At 52.7% G+C, this 16,221-nt stretch overlaps 1 protein-coding gene across 2 annotated transcripts in view; it reads left to right on the top strand.

Annotated features, from left to right (window-relative positions):
* The window catches only part of GALNT18 (polypeptide N-acetylgalactosaminyltransferase 18), a 353,532-nt gene extending 343,338 nt beyond the window's left edge, over nucleotides 1–10,194 (top strand). For both annotated transcript variants that reach the window (XM_030332733.1, XM_030332732.1), the window contains one exon: nucleotides 9,773–10,194. In XM_030332733.1, coding sequence (XP_030188593.1) covers nucleotides 9,773–9,919 — 147 coding nt within the window. In that variant the 3' untranslated portion in view covers nucleotides 9,920–10,194. The remainder of the gene's footprint in view (nucleotides 1–9,772) is intronic.
* The last annotated feature ends 6,027 nt before the right edge of the window (nucleotides 10,195–16,221 follow it).

The raw sequence follows: 16,221 nt of genomic DNA, 5'->3' as shown, positions 1-16,221 counted from the left end.
ACTCCTCTCATCCATCAACCGATACACGGGAGGGCATGACTATCTTACACTTCCAACATCTCTAGCACCTCATGGAAAACGAGACAGAGGAGCCACCCAACGTGCTGTTAATCAAATGAAGCAGTTATTATTTTTTTTTTTTCAGAAATTCACAAAAACTAACCAGAGGCCTCCTGTGCGCCAGGTCTTGAGCTAGGTCTGTGGGAGACTGTAAGACGAACAAAAGTTTACCACTGATGACTCCCCTTACACACATGCGTGCACACTGCAAAAGGACATTTCAGCATAATAGTCAAAGCACCCTGCTTAGCTGGAGAAATCCCTAGTTCCTACAAATAACACTTTTAGGTGGTGGTGCTTCCTAACTGTGTTATGTGGGATACTCTAAATTATACGGTAAATATGTACCTCTTCCTATAACTTCAGATTTGAAGGAAGGGGGTGGAAATGCTTTATACTAAAACAAATATGCATACTAGGTAGAGCAGGGTAAACACAAATTTGTATGAATTTTTAAAAAATTTTTAGTATGTATTTATTTTTGATATAACACAAGTGTGGGAGGAGAAGAGAGAGAGGGAGACACAGAATCTGAAGCAGGCTCCAGGCTCTGAGCTGTCAGCACAGAGCCCTACGCGGGGCTCGAACCCACAGACCATGAGATCATGACCTGAGCTGAAGTCAGTTGCCCAACCGACTGAGCCACCCAGGAGCCCCTGTATGAATATTTTTTAAAACAGGAGGCTTTGACGAAATGTCAGGGTATCCAGACTATATCTCATGCTGCTCTCATACTGTGGGGGTCACTCCCCTTGGCTGTTGAGTCCTTTGATGGAAACATTAGCAAGGTCCATCTGGGGGTCCAAGAACACATAGATCAGCATTCCCACTGGTAGGCTGTCCCCACACCTGAGCCCCTATGCTTGCCTCGTTCTCTGCAAAGCATTTATGCATTTTCCACATGAGGGACGTCACGGATAACAACAGAGATGTCTGTTAATGCCAGGAGAGAAGAAATTTTCGAGAGTATGAGGAGACTGCCCGGAAGAGAGCTGAGTGTAGAGCCAAGCCTGCCTGTCCAGGATAATTGGCTCTGATTTGTGGGGTATAATTTGATAATTTGATGCAAGATGAGTAACCCACTCAAAAAAGAACCTATTTGCAGAGCACATTTCCCAGGGAGCACGGCTAATTCTGCCAAAGAATTTCCCCACACTCAAGGAGGAGGAGTCCTTGACTTTCTCCCATTCCGATTCCCAGTCGCTGTCAGGAAGTCCGACTTCAGGAACCTTTTGTACTGAAAAGACTATAATCTGGTATTTCATTATGGCTCTGGAATAAAACACCTTTTCATTCCCGTGTCGTATGAAGGGGCAGATGTAGAACTGTCCAATTTTGATGGATTAACAAAGCCTTGCGTAGGCCCTGGAAGTTTGTGATGTTTAGTTTATGGCAGTCAGCATGCCCCACCCCTGCTCATCCCACAGAGATCAGGAGCCAGGAGCAGGTGTGATGGCTCAGACCCCCACTACTCAGACCGAAGAAGATTTTAAAAATTATTTACCGAATTTACATGGTGATTCCTATGTGCCAGATAGTATTGTAACTGCCTTACAAATATTACTTAACTCCCCCCTACAATGCTAGTAGGTACTTTAATTATCCTCATTTTACAGATGAGGAAACTGAGGCACAGAGAGACTAATTTGTCCAAGAACAAATCTAGGAATTTTGCCTCTGGGATCTATGCTTTAAACCACCATACCATGGCGCCTTTCTTTGTCTTGCTTCTAGAAAACCAGTGAATGGCTGCAGTGGGAGTTTGGGGCTAGGGTCTCCCTGCCAACCAGTCACTGGCGTGTGTGAACTGGCTGGATTCCTGCCACCTCAGCGAACTCCTTCCAGCCACCCTGCTATCTCCACAACCCACTTTCACCCTTTTTTTTTTTTTTTTCGCACTTGAGATTGCCATTACCCCATCTTTGGTCCAGTGGACCTTCAGAGCAAATCCCAGGCAGACTCTCACTCAGGCACTGGTGAGTCTCCTTTAAAAAAGATAAATGCCAGAGTACTTCTTGAATAAATCTAGTGTTGAATATTCATAATACATAAAGACCGCTTTCCTCTATGAAAAGACTTAATCTCAGAGTTTCTTTAACTAGTGCTAACATCCCACCCATGCTTTGAAGTATTTGATTACTAATCATTAACTATTTAACCTGGAAACTCCCAAGCCCACTGTGCTTAAAGCCCAAGACGCACTGGGCCATTTGGCCGTGGAAAATTAATTAGAAAGGAAAGTGGAACGAGAGCTTTGAAATAAGCAGAGAAGACTTCGGAATACAGGAGTCACTCCACACAACCTCCTCTAAACGCTTTGGTGGTAAACATGAGACCAGCCTGAGCTCAGCCCAGAGGCTCCAGAGGTCACAAGTGCAAGCGACAAGCTAGGCCCAGCCCTTCCTTGAGACTGTGACAGCTTGTTTGTGGTAGCCAGCAGCCCCCCGGGAACCTAACAAGGCATTTTCTGGGCCCCATCACAGGCCCAGAAGTGATCTGTGATAAGCGAGCCCTCCGGGGACTCTGCCTAATCTGTTTACCCAGCCTACACCCTCAGGAGGAACTGGGCTAGTTAGGAAACCTCTAGCTGCCACAGGCACATAGTTGGGGAAACTGAAGCAGAGGGGACGCGCATGCTGCGTGATCTGGGGTCAGCTACACAGTGGACCACGGCTCCACCAGCCCCACTCTACACATCATCAGTGCCCCATCGCAAGACACAAATCTGAGTGCCCCACAGCTCTCCGGGCCTTCTGCAAATGAGAAGCCTAAGGCCCAGGGCAGCTGAGCTGCTGACCCAGGGTCCGGTGGGAAGAGCCAGAGGCAAGGCCAGGAGCAGAGCCCCTCTTCCTTTGCTTCCGCCCACACCGCCTCTCTTCCCCTTCCAAGTGACTACTCCAGAGAGGCCCAGAAGGAGCCAGAGCTAGGCTGGGGGCTGGGAATGCACCTCCAGGAATTATTATTAGCCTCCTTAATTCTATACATTGAGCTTTCGATTTTTTGTAATGCTCTTTCCATATTTACTTCAGTTTCCATTCCAATTAAGCTCTCTGTGTGCTGCGGCATCTCTCCTGCCAGGTTTAATTGCCCTTATTTAAATTCTTTAATTAAAAGTATTGTGTGTTTCCAGATCCTGTTGGTGTATGTATTACACAAATAATTTCGATGACTGGACTGGTAAACCAAGGAACTGTGCTCTCCATAGACGGCGGGGCTGGCCAGGGGATCTGTATCAAGCCCCAGCCCTTCAGAGCCCAGGGCCCGGCCCAGGGGCTGCTGGATGGGCCTGGGCTGTGAGGACAACAGACTGCAAACAGGCATCCTTGCTTCCTTCCTTCCTCCAACACTCCATGCCTCACACAGCAGCCAGAGTGGCCCGGTTAGCATGTCAGTCCGACCCTGCAATGGCCCTGTTACCAGATTAAAAGCCAAAGTCCATTCAGTGGCTGTGAGTCCTCACTGAGTCCTCACAGAACCTGCCCCTACCTCACCTCTTGGGCCTTAACTCCTACTCCTACCCCACGCCCGCGCTGCCCAACGGCCTCCACGCTGGTCTTTGTGCTGTTCTCTGAACACACCAGGCCTCTGCTGGTGCGAGAGCCTTGCTCTGGGGCATAGGACTACCCCCAGATCCCACCTAGGCCACCTTCTCTCCCCCTTTGTGTCTTCACTCAACTCTCCCCTTCTTGTTGACGATCACCCTGGCCACCTCTTTCTTCTGCCTGCCTCCTGCCGGCCCCACTCTCTTACCTGGTTTGTCTGAGGCCGTTCAGGCTAGAACACAAAGACCATCGACTGAGTGGCTTACACAACAGACATTTATTTCTCACAGTTCTGAAGCCTGGGAGGTCCAAGATCAAGGTGCCAGCAGATAGTGTCTGCTGAGAACCCTCTTCCTGGGTTGCAGGTGTTCCCTTTCTCACTGCGTCCTCACATGGCAGAGGGAGACGGGCATCTCTCTTGCATCTCTTCTTAAAAGGGCACTAATCCAATTCATGAGGGCTCCACCCTCATGACCTAATTACCTTCCAGAGGCCCCACCTCCAAATATCATCACAGTGGGGAGTAGGATTTCAGTATGAATTTTAAGGGCTCGCATTCAGTCCGTTTTTGTTCACAGCCTGATCACTCTCTAACACACCACAGAACTGACTGTTTGCTCCCCCTCCTGGAATATAGTCTCAGTCTTTGTCTACAGAAAAAGATCTGTTCCTGTTTAGTCACTCCTGAATCTCCATGGCCTAGAGTTACACAGTAACTGGCACACAGTAGGTACTAAATATCTGATGGATGGATGAATAGATGGATGAATCATGAGTCTGCAGCGAGCCCTCAAAAGAACTAGCCCAAACTGGCTCCGCAGAGCCCCTGAAGCCCACGAAGGTGACCTTCCTCCGCCCCAGACATCGAGGCACCCGCAGAACTCAGTCTAGTCCGCTGCCTCGAGACAGGCATGGGGTGGGAGAGATGACATGGTGGGCCTAGTCACACATGCTAGTGAGGAACAGTGAATGGGGCAGGGGCCCCCAGCCTGTCTCTACCGTTTACTGACCACGTGACCCTGGGCCCGTGTCCCAACCTTTCTGAGCCCTAGTCTCCAGTTCTATACAATGCGGACAATTACCATCTCCACCCCTCAGGGTTATCATGAGGAATACGTGCGACTGGGCATGTGGAGCATTTGACACAGTGCTGGGAGCCTGGGAAATCAGTGGCAACCGCTGTTAGTTCCATCTCAGTGCAGAGCCTGCAGGGAGGGGTACGGAGAGTCACAGCACCAGACTGCTCCCCAGGGTGTGCTGAGCTCACCAGGGAAGTATGGACCGCAGGAAAGGAAGGCTCCTTTGCAACTGTGGTGGATGGAATCTGTCCAGAGAGGGTGAGAGCCTAGAGATTATTCACTGAGAGCGGCTGGGGTCCGCGAAGGAGGACAGGAGGGAGGCAGCACCCGTGGCCAGTGCTAGCTCCCTCACCAAAGTGGCCTGCCTCCTCCTCCTCTAGCCCAGATATGTTCCCAAGACATTGACCAGGGCTGTTCAGCGAGGCCTCCACACGGGCCTTACTCTTCTGCTCTAGAAGATTCTCCTCTTGGAGCCTCTAGGGAGGAAGCTCTCCTTGACTGCCTGCTTCACCCTCCCTGACAGGCCCTGATGCTCTCACTGAGGTTGTGTCTCCTTCACAGCACTGCTCTTGGCCTCGCTCTGTTTCTTCCACATCCTTCCCAGAGGCCACACTGGCTGCTTCTGCCCCAGGGTCACGACACTTCCTGTCTCCAGGGTCCTGAGGGCCAGGATGGGGTCTGGGAAATGTCACATTTGAGTCTCTGAAGGAATGCTTTCCTTCTCAGAGACACTCCTCCCTCTCTTGGGCTTGGCAAGGCGCCCCTGTGAAAGGCTTAGAATGTGCCTGAGTGGTAGCAGGAAAGGAGAGACTGCGCCTTCTCTGTTTTGGACAAGTTTCCCCAAGTTTATTGATCCAGGGTTGACGGAAGCAGCCCGGCCACTGGCACACAGGCCCGGGGCCAGCCCCTGAGGAGATTCTGAGAAGCCCATCTTCAGCAGAGTGAATGGGCACTTGCTCTGGTCCCTTTTCTGCCTGTTGTGCAATTTTTCCGGAGCCCTCATCCTGATACACACTCGTTGGTTGTTTTATAGCTGATGGAAGGGTTTCCCGTTCCTCCTTCTCTCATCCTCCAGTAGTCAGGACAGAAATTACCATCTGGTCCTAGACACAATGGAACCAGAGTGGAGAGCAGCTCACCCAGGGCCACCAGCTAACAACCAGGAAGGAAGCATCGTAGGTCAGCACCGCCCCTTCCCATCTCACTGCCAGAAAGGCCGGCAGAGCTCATGAATTAGTGAGTGGGGCTGGTCTCATTCGCACCCTGCCTGAGCTCCACTCCTAGCGACATGGGTCTGGCACGCCGCCAGCTGACGGAGTTTTGGAGGGTCAGGGGAGCCTGGCCACACATCTGCCAAAGAAGCAGCAGTGACACAGCCCAACCCGGATGTGGGCGACAGGTGTGCTCAGGCCACGGCAACAGAAATGGCAGAAACCTGTGCCTGGCAGAGCCATGGTCTGGCCTTGCTTGGAGCAGGTGTCACAAGTGATGTCTCTGGGTCTGCAAGTCCAGCTTTTGAGGGACAGAATGGGGTCCCACAGCTTCCAAGTGGACTACTTGAAGCTATCAACCTGTCGTCAGCCCAGGAGCATGGCGTGGCCACCGAAAGCACTGATTCATTGGCTGTGTTGAAGGAGTCTGTTGTCCAGTGGAAATGAGGTGGTGGCCCTCTGCTTGGCAGTCAGTTCTGAGTGACACAGAATAACTGGAGTTTGTCCAAAGGAGAGCAGGCGGGTTGGAAAAATTATACAAAATTGTTGCTCAGTTCCTTGTGGAAGTTTAAACTAGAAAGGCATGGAACTCGGGGGACATGAGCCCTACCTTCCCCTATTGGAAGGGAAAGGGTGGAGAAGCAGGAGCAGACCCACATGTGGGAGCCTCAGGGGGACAGTCTGGGGCCCGTTGCTGAATGCCTCCACGACAAGGATTTGAGTTGAATGCTCCTGGGCAGAGCAGCATGGGAAAGAAAGTGCTGGTTCAGGAGGCTACGTGAGTCACCCCTGGAGGAGGCCCAGCAAAGCTGGAGGCCCCAGGCCGAAGTAGAGGTCACCCAGGTTGCTGATTAGAGCAAGAGGGTTGGCCTTCAGAGTGAACTCCACATGCGGACTGCAGGTTCCTTTCTCAGCCCTTGTCTCACTGCCACTTGTTCCTCTGCCCCCTCAGGGCCTGAGTCAGCCAGTGTCTCTCTGGGTGAGTGATGAGCTTGCTGTTTGGGTTTCCTCTTTGCACTGGTGTCTCTCTGCTCTTGGGTGCAATGAGTCACGGCTCTCCTCAGGCGCACAGCAGGAGAGACCTGCTTTCTTCCCTTGAATATTCCAGAAGAAATTTGCTGGGCCATCTTCCACCCACTGGAAATTGGGAATTCTCTTCCTCCTCCCCAACACACGCACAGACAGACCCCCGATCCCCTTTGCCATCCAGTCTCTCACTACCTGCCTCCTTCACCCACTGTTCAAAGTCGCTTCTGAGGGAGCTGCATTTTTTTTGTCTTAATTGTTTAATTGAAGAATAGCACACATACATACAGAAACATGCACAAAATGTAAATGTTCAACTCAGTGGTTTAAAGCAAAGCAAACACCTGTATTGCCACCAGCCAGGTCAGGAAATAGCATACCATCAGCATCCCAGGAGCCCCTCTCTTGCCTCCTGTCAATCATTTTTCCTCTTCCCCCTCCTTAAAGATAACCCCCATCCTGGCTCTAACACCATGGTCCTATTTTGCCTGTTTGGGGGGTGTATATAAGTGGAATTATATATGTGTTCTTTATCTGGCTTCTTCTGCTAACATGATATTTGTTAGGTTTATTCATATTGAGTGGAGCTCTAGTTTGTATATTTGTGATGCTGTACAATATTCCGTTATGTGACTAACCACAAGTTATTTATCCATTCTACTATCGATGGGCACTTGGGTTGTTTCCAGATTGGAGCTTTTACAAATCATGTTGAAGAAAGCACTCAGGTGCTTGTCTCTGGTGCACGCGTTTGTGCTAGGTACAGACCTAGTGTGGGAGTGTTGGGTCTCGGAGATGCGTGTGTCCAACCGCGGTAAATACTGCCAGTTTCCTAGGTCGCCGTGAGAACTGAGTCTTCATGTTCTCTGAGATGTCAGTCATCACCATGGGGATAGTGGTAGCCGACTGGGGATGACCCCTTTCAGAAGAAGTTCGAGGTCTCCTCTCCCAGCATGCTGTTCACTGGAATGGGCATGGGATGTAGCTGGGGGTGGGCTGCAGTCATAAGAGGCAGGGGCCTCCCTCCCCCTGCTGCCAGGCCTGCTCAGGGCCACTCCAGAGTGAAACACCTGTGAAACACAGCAGCCCTGTCTGGAGACCCATCCCTCCTCACCTATGCAGGTCATGACCGCCAACATTTACTGATCATCTGTTATGTACCAGGCTTTTGGCTGGATGCTGAGGGCACAGAAATTGATAAGACATAGAGCTGTCAGTATGGGGGGTGGGGGGGAGAAAAGTAAACTAGTAATACCGCTACCGTTCAATCATGCTGGGCGAATAGAGAAAACACGGTGGAAACACGGGTGAATAGCACCTCGCTAGCTGGGTGGCCTGGAGGAGAAGAGGTGGGAGGGGCTGAGGTGAGAGATAAGGAGGCTTCTGGAAGAAATGGAGCAGGAGCTTAGCCTTGAAACATGACTGTGCCTTGGCCTGCTACGGAAGCATGGAGAAGGACCCCCAGCACAGGACACGGCTTGCTTGATGTCTAGGAACCCTGATAATACAGAAATCTTTACACAACTGCAGGAAGTTTGGTGTGGCTGCACAAAAGGTGTGGGGGCTGAGGGAGGAGATGAGGCCATGAAGGCCTGTGCTAAGGAACTTGGGCTCTGTCCTCTAGGCCAAACGTACATTTCAGAGACATCACTGTTCCCTGCCTCTGGAGGTCAGAGAGGCGTCAGCTAGGAGGCTGATGCAGTTGTCCAGGGGACAGAAGATGGTGGCCTGGACACAGGCAGGGTTGTGATGTGATAGCAATAAGGGGACAGTCACCAGGCAAGAGGGATGTGGAATTGGCAGGACTTAGTGCCTAATCAGATGCTGGGGAGAAGGCAGAGATGTCAGTGAGAATGCCCAGGTCTCCCACACGAATGCCTGGCTATTGCTTTTGGGGGAAATTATTTATGGAAAATATTTATAACTGAGGTGGTAAACACAAGAGGAGTAGATTCTGGGGAGAAGGTGAGTTTGAACACCTACTCAAGTGCCATTAAGCTACAAAGAGTGCACTTATAAGGACCACCACCTACCCCAAGCAATTCCGCCTGCAGAATTGGTATAACTCCAAGATACTCAAATAGTCCGGGCTGATGCTCAGACTTACAGCCAGCAGCCTCAGAGTGTCTGAGCTCTGCAAGGGCCTCACTAAAATAAAAACTTACTGGGCTCCTCTTTGCTGCCATGGGGCTGCTCTGGGGAGCAGCACCTCTCTTCCTTCAAGAGCTTTGGGCATAAACTGAGTGTGCATGACTACAGAACATTCTAGAACATCAGTAGCATGGGGGAAAACCATGCATGCCCAGGGCTGAGGGAGCCCAGTGGCCTAGGAGACATATCCAGGAGCCTGAGTTTGGTGGAGACCAACACTGATGACTCTAGAGGTCCACTTGGGTACATGGACCCTAAAAGCAGGAAGTCCTGGGCCTCTGGTGGTGGTCAAATTCAGGCCAGTCATGGGGAGGGGAGTCCCAAGGAACTAGACTTTTCAGAGCAGGACCCCAGCCCATGCCTATGGGGACCAGGGCCTGGCCCCCAGGGTGGGAGCTATGGGAGCACACCAGCATGCCATACCCCAGCAAGTGGATGGAAGTTGGGGCAGGGTGTCTCCATCCTAATGAAGAACTAGGGCCCTGTGAAGAAAACCAAGGCACATGTTCGGTCTCAGGGAGGAGACCAACACATCAGAGAAGGGCAGCCTGAGGCTGCATGGGAATGCTGGCCCCACACCTCCCATAGCCTCTCTGGACCCCAGGCATCTGGACCCACCGATAACTCTAGGCCTGAGGTCCCCCCCCCAGATTCCCCTGTTTCGTCTATAGCCTCTGACTCCACTCTCTGCCCCGGCTCCCAGGGAGGCCCCATCCAGAACCGCAAGTCCAAGCGCTGTCTGGAGCTGCAGGAGAACAGCGACTCGGAGTTTGGCTTCCAGCTGGTGCTGCAGAGGTGCTCAGGCCAGCACTGGAGCATCACCAATGTCCTGAGGAGCCTGGCGTCCTGACCCTGCAGGGAGCCGCCCCCGCCCGTCCCTTTGCTACTGTGTAGCACCTGCTGCAATGCTGCCTGCTGTCTGGGGGGTTGTTTGAGTCTGGGGGAACCAGGTTAGCGGGACCCCCCCAAAAGAGCTTTTTATTTCCTATTCAATTTTCATGGAGTTTATAGAAAGGTGCCGAATGGTGGGTGATGGTATAATATCATAAACTATTTTGCAACTGTAAATAGGGGACAAATGGAAAATATTTATAACTGACAATAAAATACAATTGATTAAGAAAAGGGCTTTTGCAGTCATTTGGTGCTCAGTGGAGCTGCCTGCCTGGTTCCGCTGAACTTGGAGTTCTTGTAGCCCACTTTCTTTGTGAGGCCCAGGGTGGCGAGTGGGGCACTGTGACCTCACAGTCACCTCCAGAGAGAAGGCTCCTTCTGCCTCTCCCACAGCAGATGCGTCCTTTGGAGACAGCATTCCTGAAGAAAGCAGGGTTTCTGCTGGCCCCTGAGCGTCAGCTGCTGAGCTTTAGGCTTCAGGCCACACTGCCCCATCTTGATATCACCTTCCTCACCTCCCAAAGCGGTCCATCGCCCCGGCCCTCAGCAGTGACCCTGGCCTACAGCAAATGCCTCCTTCCAGTTGCTAAGATGGTTCAGCTCCTTCCATGAGTCACGGTGTATTTGTTTCCTGGGGCTGTCATAACAAAGTGCCAGTGACTGGCTGGCTTAAACAGAAATTCATTCTGTCCCAGTTCTGGAGGCTGGGAGTACAAAATCAAAGATGGGCAGAGTTGGGTCCTTCCCAGTGCTGTGAGAGGATCTGTTTCAGGTCTCTCTTCTAGCTTCTGATAGCCTCAAACATTCCTCAGCTTGTAGGTGGCCATGTGCTTCCTGTGTCCCTCTGTGTGTCTGCCTCAGGGTCCACATTTCTCATTTTTACAAGGACACCAGTGATACTGGATTAGGGCCCGCCATTGTGACCTCGTTTTAACTTGATTACCTCTGTGAAGACTATATTTCCAAATAAGGTCACATTCTGAGGTACTGAGGGGAGAGGACTTCTCGTCTGAGGTACTGAGGGGTAGGGACACAATTGAACCCATAACACATGGCTCTTTCAGTTATGGCTCCACGTCACCCCTCTGGGCCCAGCCTCAGGAGACCAGTGGCCCTCAGAGTAGAACCATCCTTCTTGGAGCCTCTTACTCAATCCTCTGTCCCTCCAATAGCTTCCGGCTGAATGGTTCTTGTCCCAATCCAAAGTAGGCCTTCCTCAGGTTGAAGGCTCCTGTTTTTAGTTTGAAGGACACCCCAACCCCACCTCCAGCACCACCTCCAACCCTCTCGCTCGTAGCAGAGCAGTAGCGAGTGTCAGGCTGTAGGACCGAGGCAGGAGAGGAAACCCTTCCTGGACAGATTTCAGCCCCACCCACCCTCTCAAGTTCTCTGGGACCTCCTTCCCAGGGGCCTCCAGTCCCAACACCTGCTTGTTGGGGATCAATAATCTATAGGTGAAACACTGGTGATCATAGAGACACCCCTGTGCCTCAGGGACCCCCAAGGAAGAGGAGCCTGTCGTCTTGGCCATCTGGCACACCAAGACACCTGCATGCACAGGCTTCACCCTAGAGGGCCACTAGGACTTCCCAGGCTGCCACCATAGCCGCCCCCCCCCCCCACCTAGGGTTACACTGCTTTCCCACCACAGACCAGAGAGGATACCCAGACATTGGCCAGGCGGCTCTCACCTGATGGCTCCCACCCAGGAGGTGGACACGGGAAGCAAGACCCTCCAGAGGGAATTGTAGGCACTGCCTTTGCCATATCCCGGAAGCCAGGGCCTCAATATGGCTTCTCCCACACTTACTCCTCTACCTCATTCTGAAAAACTCCTCCGAGCCCTGCAACCCAGCCACACTTCCCAAGTCCCCTCCATTCTAGTCTCATCTACCCACCTGGTGCTTCACCTCTCAGCACCAATTGCTGTTCTTCATCATCACCCCCACGCACTCGCCTGCCAGTGGCCCCCAAGTCTGGTCCCCAGACCAGCGGCATCGGCGTCATCTGAGGACTTACTAGAAGGGCGGTTCTCGAGCCCCACTTGGAAATCCTGAATCAGAAACAGTCAGGGTTTTAACAAATGGTCCAGGAATTCTGATTCCCTGCTGAAGTCTGAGACCCCTGCTGGGTCCCTGCCAGGATCCCTTCCCTTGTACCCTTCCTCCTGCTCTCTCCCAGGCCTCCCACCCCAGCTACATCTATCATGTGCTCCCCTACACCCGGCGGCCTCTACTTGAAGCCACAATCACGGACGCCCCGCATCTACCCACACCCGCACCTCCACAAGCCTGCGCCCCATCCCTGCTGTAGGGCAGAGGGACCAGGGGTGTGGACTCTGAGTCAGCCTCAGCTATCGGCTGGATGGTCTCAGGCAGCTACTAAACCTCTCCATCTCTGTTTCCTCTCCTTAAAAAATAGGAATGTCTTCTGTGGGGTTGTTATGAAAATTTAACGAGTGGGAATCTATGTAAAACACTAAGAACAATGACAGGTACATGGTAAGTGGCATCAAGTCGTAACTACTATTATTTTATCCACTGACATCCTAACACCCAGCCGCCGTCATAGATATCCACACCTTGACACCAGTCGACGCCCATTCTTCACCAGGCCTGTTGGCTTCCGTGGCCCGTCCAGCCTGTGCCAGCATCTATACCGTCAGTCTCACCTGCCTAGAGGCGCTTGCCCTCACCCAAACCCACGCTTTTACAAACTCCGCACATCCCTGTCCTATCAAAGGCACCCTGCCTTCAGCCACTCCCAACATCTACACTCTAAGAAGCAAACCCCAGAATAGAGCTCTCCCCTTTGAGCTAATCCGGGGGCAGTGAAAACAGGGCGATAGGGGGCAGCTCCTCCCTGAGCCCAGATGCCCAGGCCCTGGTGGGAGAATTGGCTCTGAGATAATCCCTGAGGGCCCTGGCCCCCGAAGAGTGAGGGCCACATGACCAGTCCAGGCTCACTTGGGTCTCAGAGGGATAAAAGTGAGACACACAAGGTCACACGTCTCCAAAGCAGAGGGGCTGGTGAGCGTGGGACAGAGGCAGGAGGGGAGAATGTAAAGGAAGGAGGCCAAGGGCACTCGGCCACATCCAGCCTCAGCTGGCTGCTTTTCCCTGATGTTGGTGCAAGCTAACTAGCAGCTGTCTGGGGGCTCTCTGAACGCCCTGGAGTGAGATCATTATTTTCTTAATGGTTTGCACATCCGACGACTTGGTAGAAACAGGAAACGGTCTTCCCTGATACCATCAAGGGCTCTTTTAGCAGGTGTCTAAGACCTCCAGGACAGCGAGCCCCGTAGCCTGCTTCCACAGCTCAGCCCCAGCCCTCGCCTGCCGGTACCCAGGCTCCCACCCGCTCCGAGAAGTGAAGGGAGAAGATGGGCCCCTCACTCCCGACCGGAAGTGGACACGATTGTTTGCAGAGACAATGGCAGAAGCCAGCGACCTGGCCGTATCCTGGCTGGCCCCAAAGGTCACTTGCCAGGGGGTCACAGACCTGCAGCTCCCGCAGCTTCCTGTGTCTCTGTCTGAGGCCCTTCTGTGGCCACACGCACATGCTCGGGCCTGCGTGTGGGCAGACCGAAGTACTGAGGGGGTTGGGCCTCAGGAACAAGCCCGTCCATGAGGGATGGGCCTCCTCACCCTTCAGGAACACACATGTGAGGCCTCACCACCCCCCCACAGTCCCCCCATAGGACTGAGCCCCAGTAACCCACCTTAATGCGCACTTTACTGGCATTCCTTCCTCCCTATCTCCCCGCCCTCCAGCTCCCTCCCTGTTGTGCCCCAGTCACCTCCCACATGCCAGTCTTTGGGTCTGCTCCGGGAGAAGCTGCTCACGGCCACTCCTGCATCACAGTCTCACGCCCGTGACACAGGGCCACCCAGACACCGGGACGCCCAAATCCACATCTATATCCTGAGCTCCAGGCCCAATCTCCGGCTGCTGATGGGCCCTGGGCGTCTGGGTGGGTGTCCCTCAGACAATGCTGATGTGACAAGCAGAGAACCAACCCATTGCTCCTCTCCCAGGGCCGCTCTAGTGACCTCCACCAGGTGCTCATGCCAGAGACCTCCTCTCGTCCCTCACGCCCCCACTGCTCACATCTTGCTTCATCGCTCACATGGGCCCCGCCACGCCACCTCAGCAGCCCTCCTCCCTGCAACGGTCATAGTGATCTTCCTGAAATGCTATGTCATCAGTTTTTCCCCTGGCCTAAAACTGTCGCCTGGGTCTCACCGAAGATGGTAAATGAGTAGCTCGGGCGCCAGCCTCAGACTTTCCTCCTTCAGTGAGTCCAGGAACTGAGTTTCGGAAACGCCCAGGTCAGGGGTGGGCTGTGGGTGTGAGAGGGCCTAGCTTCCTGGCTGTCATATGCTCTGGATGCCTGTGGCCCTAACCCACCCTCTAGGGATGTTGGTGACCTGTATCTTCTTTCTTTTTTTTCAAGAAGTTTTTCTTGGAGTGAGTATGAGTTTTCCAGAACTTCTGTAACAGTGCCACACACTGGGTGGCTCAAACAACAGAAACGTGTTGTCTCTCAGTCTGGAGTCCAGAAGTCCGAGATCAAGCTGTCAGCAGGGTTGACTCCTCTGAGGGCTGTGATGGAAGGTTGTGTCCAGGCCTCTCTCCTTGGCTTACAATTAACCATCTTTTCCCTGCGCCTTTGCACTGTCTTCCCTGTGTGTATGACTCAGTTTCCAAATTTCTTCCTCTTTTTTAAAACAAATTTTTTTTTAACGTTTATTTATTATTGAAAGACAGAGAGAGAGCGGGAGCAGGGGGAAGGAAGAGGGAGAGGGAGACACAGAATCTGAAGCAGGCTCCAGGCTCTGAGCTGTCAGCACAGAGCCCGACGCGGGGCTCGAACTCACAAACCGTGAGATCATGACCTGAGCTGAAGTCGGAGGCTTAACTGACTAAGCCAGCCAGGTGCCCCCTCCAGTCATATTGGATTAGGACCCATCCTAATGTCCTCATTTTAATTTCACTGCTTCTGTAAAGACCCCATCTCCAAGTAAGGTCACTTCTGAGGGGACTTCCAGGACTTCAACATATGGATTTTGGGGGGAAACACAACTCAGCCCATAAAAGGGAGCTGAAGAGGGGTGGTGAAGGGCATACTCCAGGCTCCGGGGGACTGCCTACACTCATACCCACCTTGCCTGGCAAGTCCTGCCTGTTGGGGGCACCCCAGTTGTCCTGGTGTCCCCAGGGAAGAGAGTGGGCACTGAGCAGGTGACAGGGAGTTTGTGCATGCAGACCTGAGAAGTTTATCATTGTCCTCTGTATCCACACCCCTTTTGAGGAAAACTGTCCCAGCCACAGCCCTAGCTGTGACCCCCCCTGGTACCATGACCATGCTGTCTTCCTCCACGGGGAGTCAAGTTGACCCAAGGGAAGTGTCCATAGGCTGGCCAGTAATCAATGACTTAACACAGAAAGATGAACGGGGTCAATCAAATTCTGCTTGCACATTTGCACTATGACACACATAAAGAATCAACCAGAGGTGCCTGGGTGGCTCAGTTGATTGAACGTCCGACTTCGGCTCAGGTCATGATCTCACAGCTCGTGAGTTCGAGCCCCGCATCGGGCTCTGTGCTGATAGCCCGGAATCTGGAGCCTGCTTGGGATTCTGTGTCTCCCTCTCTCCCTGCCCCTAACCCACTCGCGTTCTGTCTGTCTCTCTCAAAAATAAATAAACATTTAAAAATATTAAAAAAAAATCAACCAGTTAGTGAAGAAGCCATGGCCATACGTAGAGACATGCCATAGGGTAGATTGGGGCCCCAGGAGGACCGACCAAGCCACAGCCTCGTGCATGCTGAGGTCACGAGGGGGAAACCACAGCTGAGCAGAGCAGAGAAAGGAGCTGATGAGCAGAGGCAGCAGACCCACCGTGAGGAAGGCGTAGCATGTGGCCATGACACAGACGAAGACCAGAGACAGCCTTAGAGCTGCCCGCATTTCCTCCTCATTCCAGACCCCACCCATCCACATCCTGCCAATTCGCCTTTTCCCAGAGTTGGCTGAGCGGGTCCCTCCCCTTTACAGCCAACAAGACTGACCGGAGCAGGACGTAAAGATTTTGGACACCAGAACCTGCTCATTCCCAGACCCTCACACGTGTGTGAACACGCACAGCATACCTACAACTACTGCGCACACGTGCAGCAGAGGGACATCATCTGCACCTTCTATGTAAACGCATGCCCAGGTTCACACAGCCCCTCACGTGCACACGTGTGT

Source organism: Lynx canadensis, chromosome D1 (assembly GCF_007474595.2).
Source record: "Lynx canadensis isolate LIC74 chromosome D1, mLynCan4.pri.v2, whole genome shotgun sequence".
Classification (NCBI taxonomy): domain Eukaryota; kingdom Metazoa; phylum Chordata; class Mammalia; order Carnivora; family Felidae; genus Lynx; species Lynx canadensis.
This window is presented reverse-complemented; position numbering and strand designations above follow the sequence as displayed.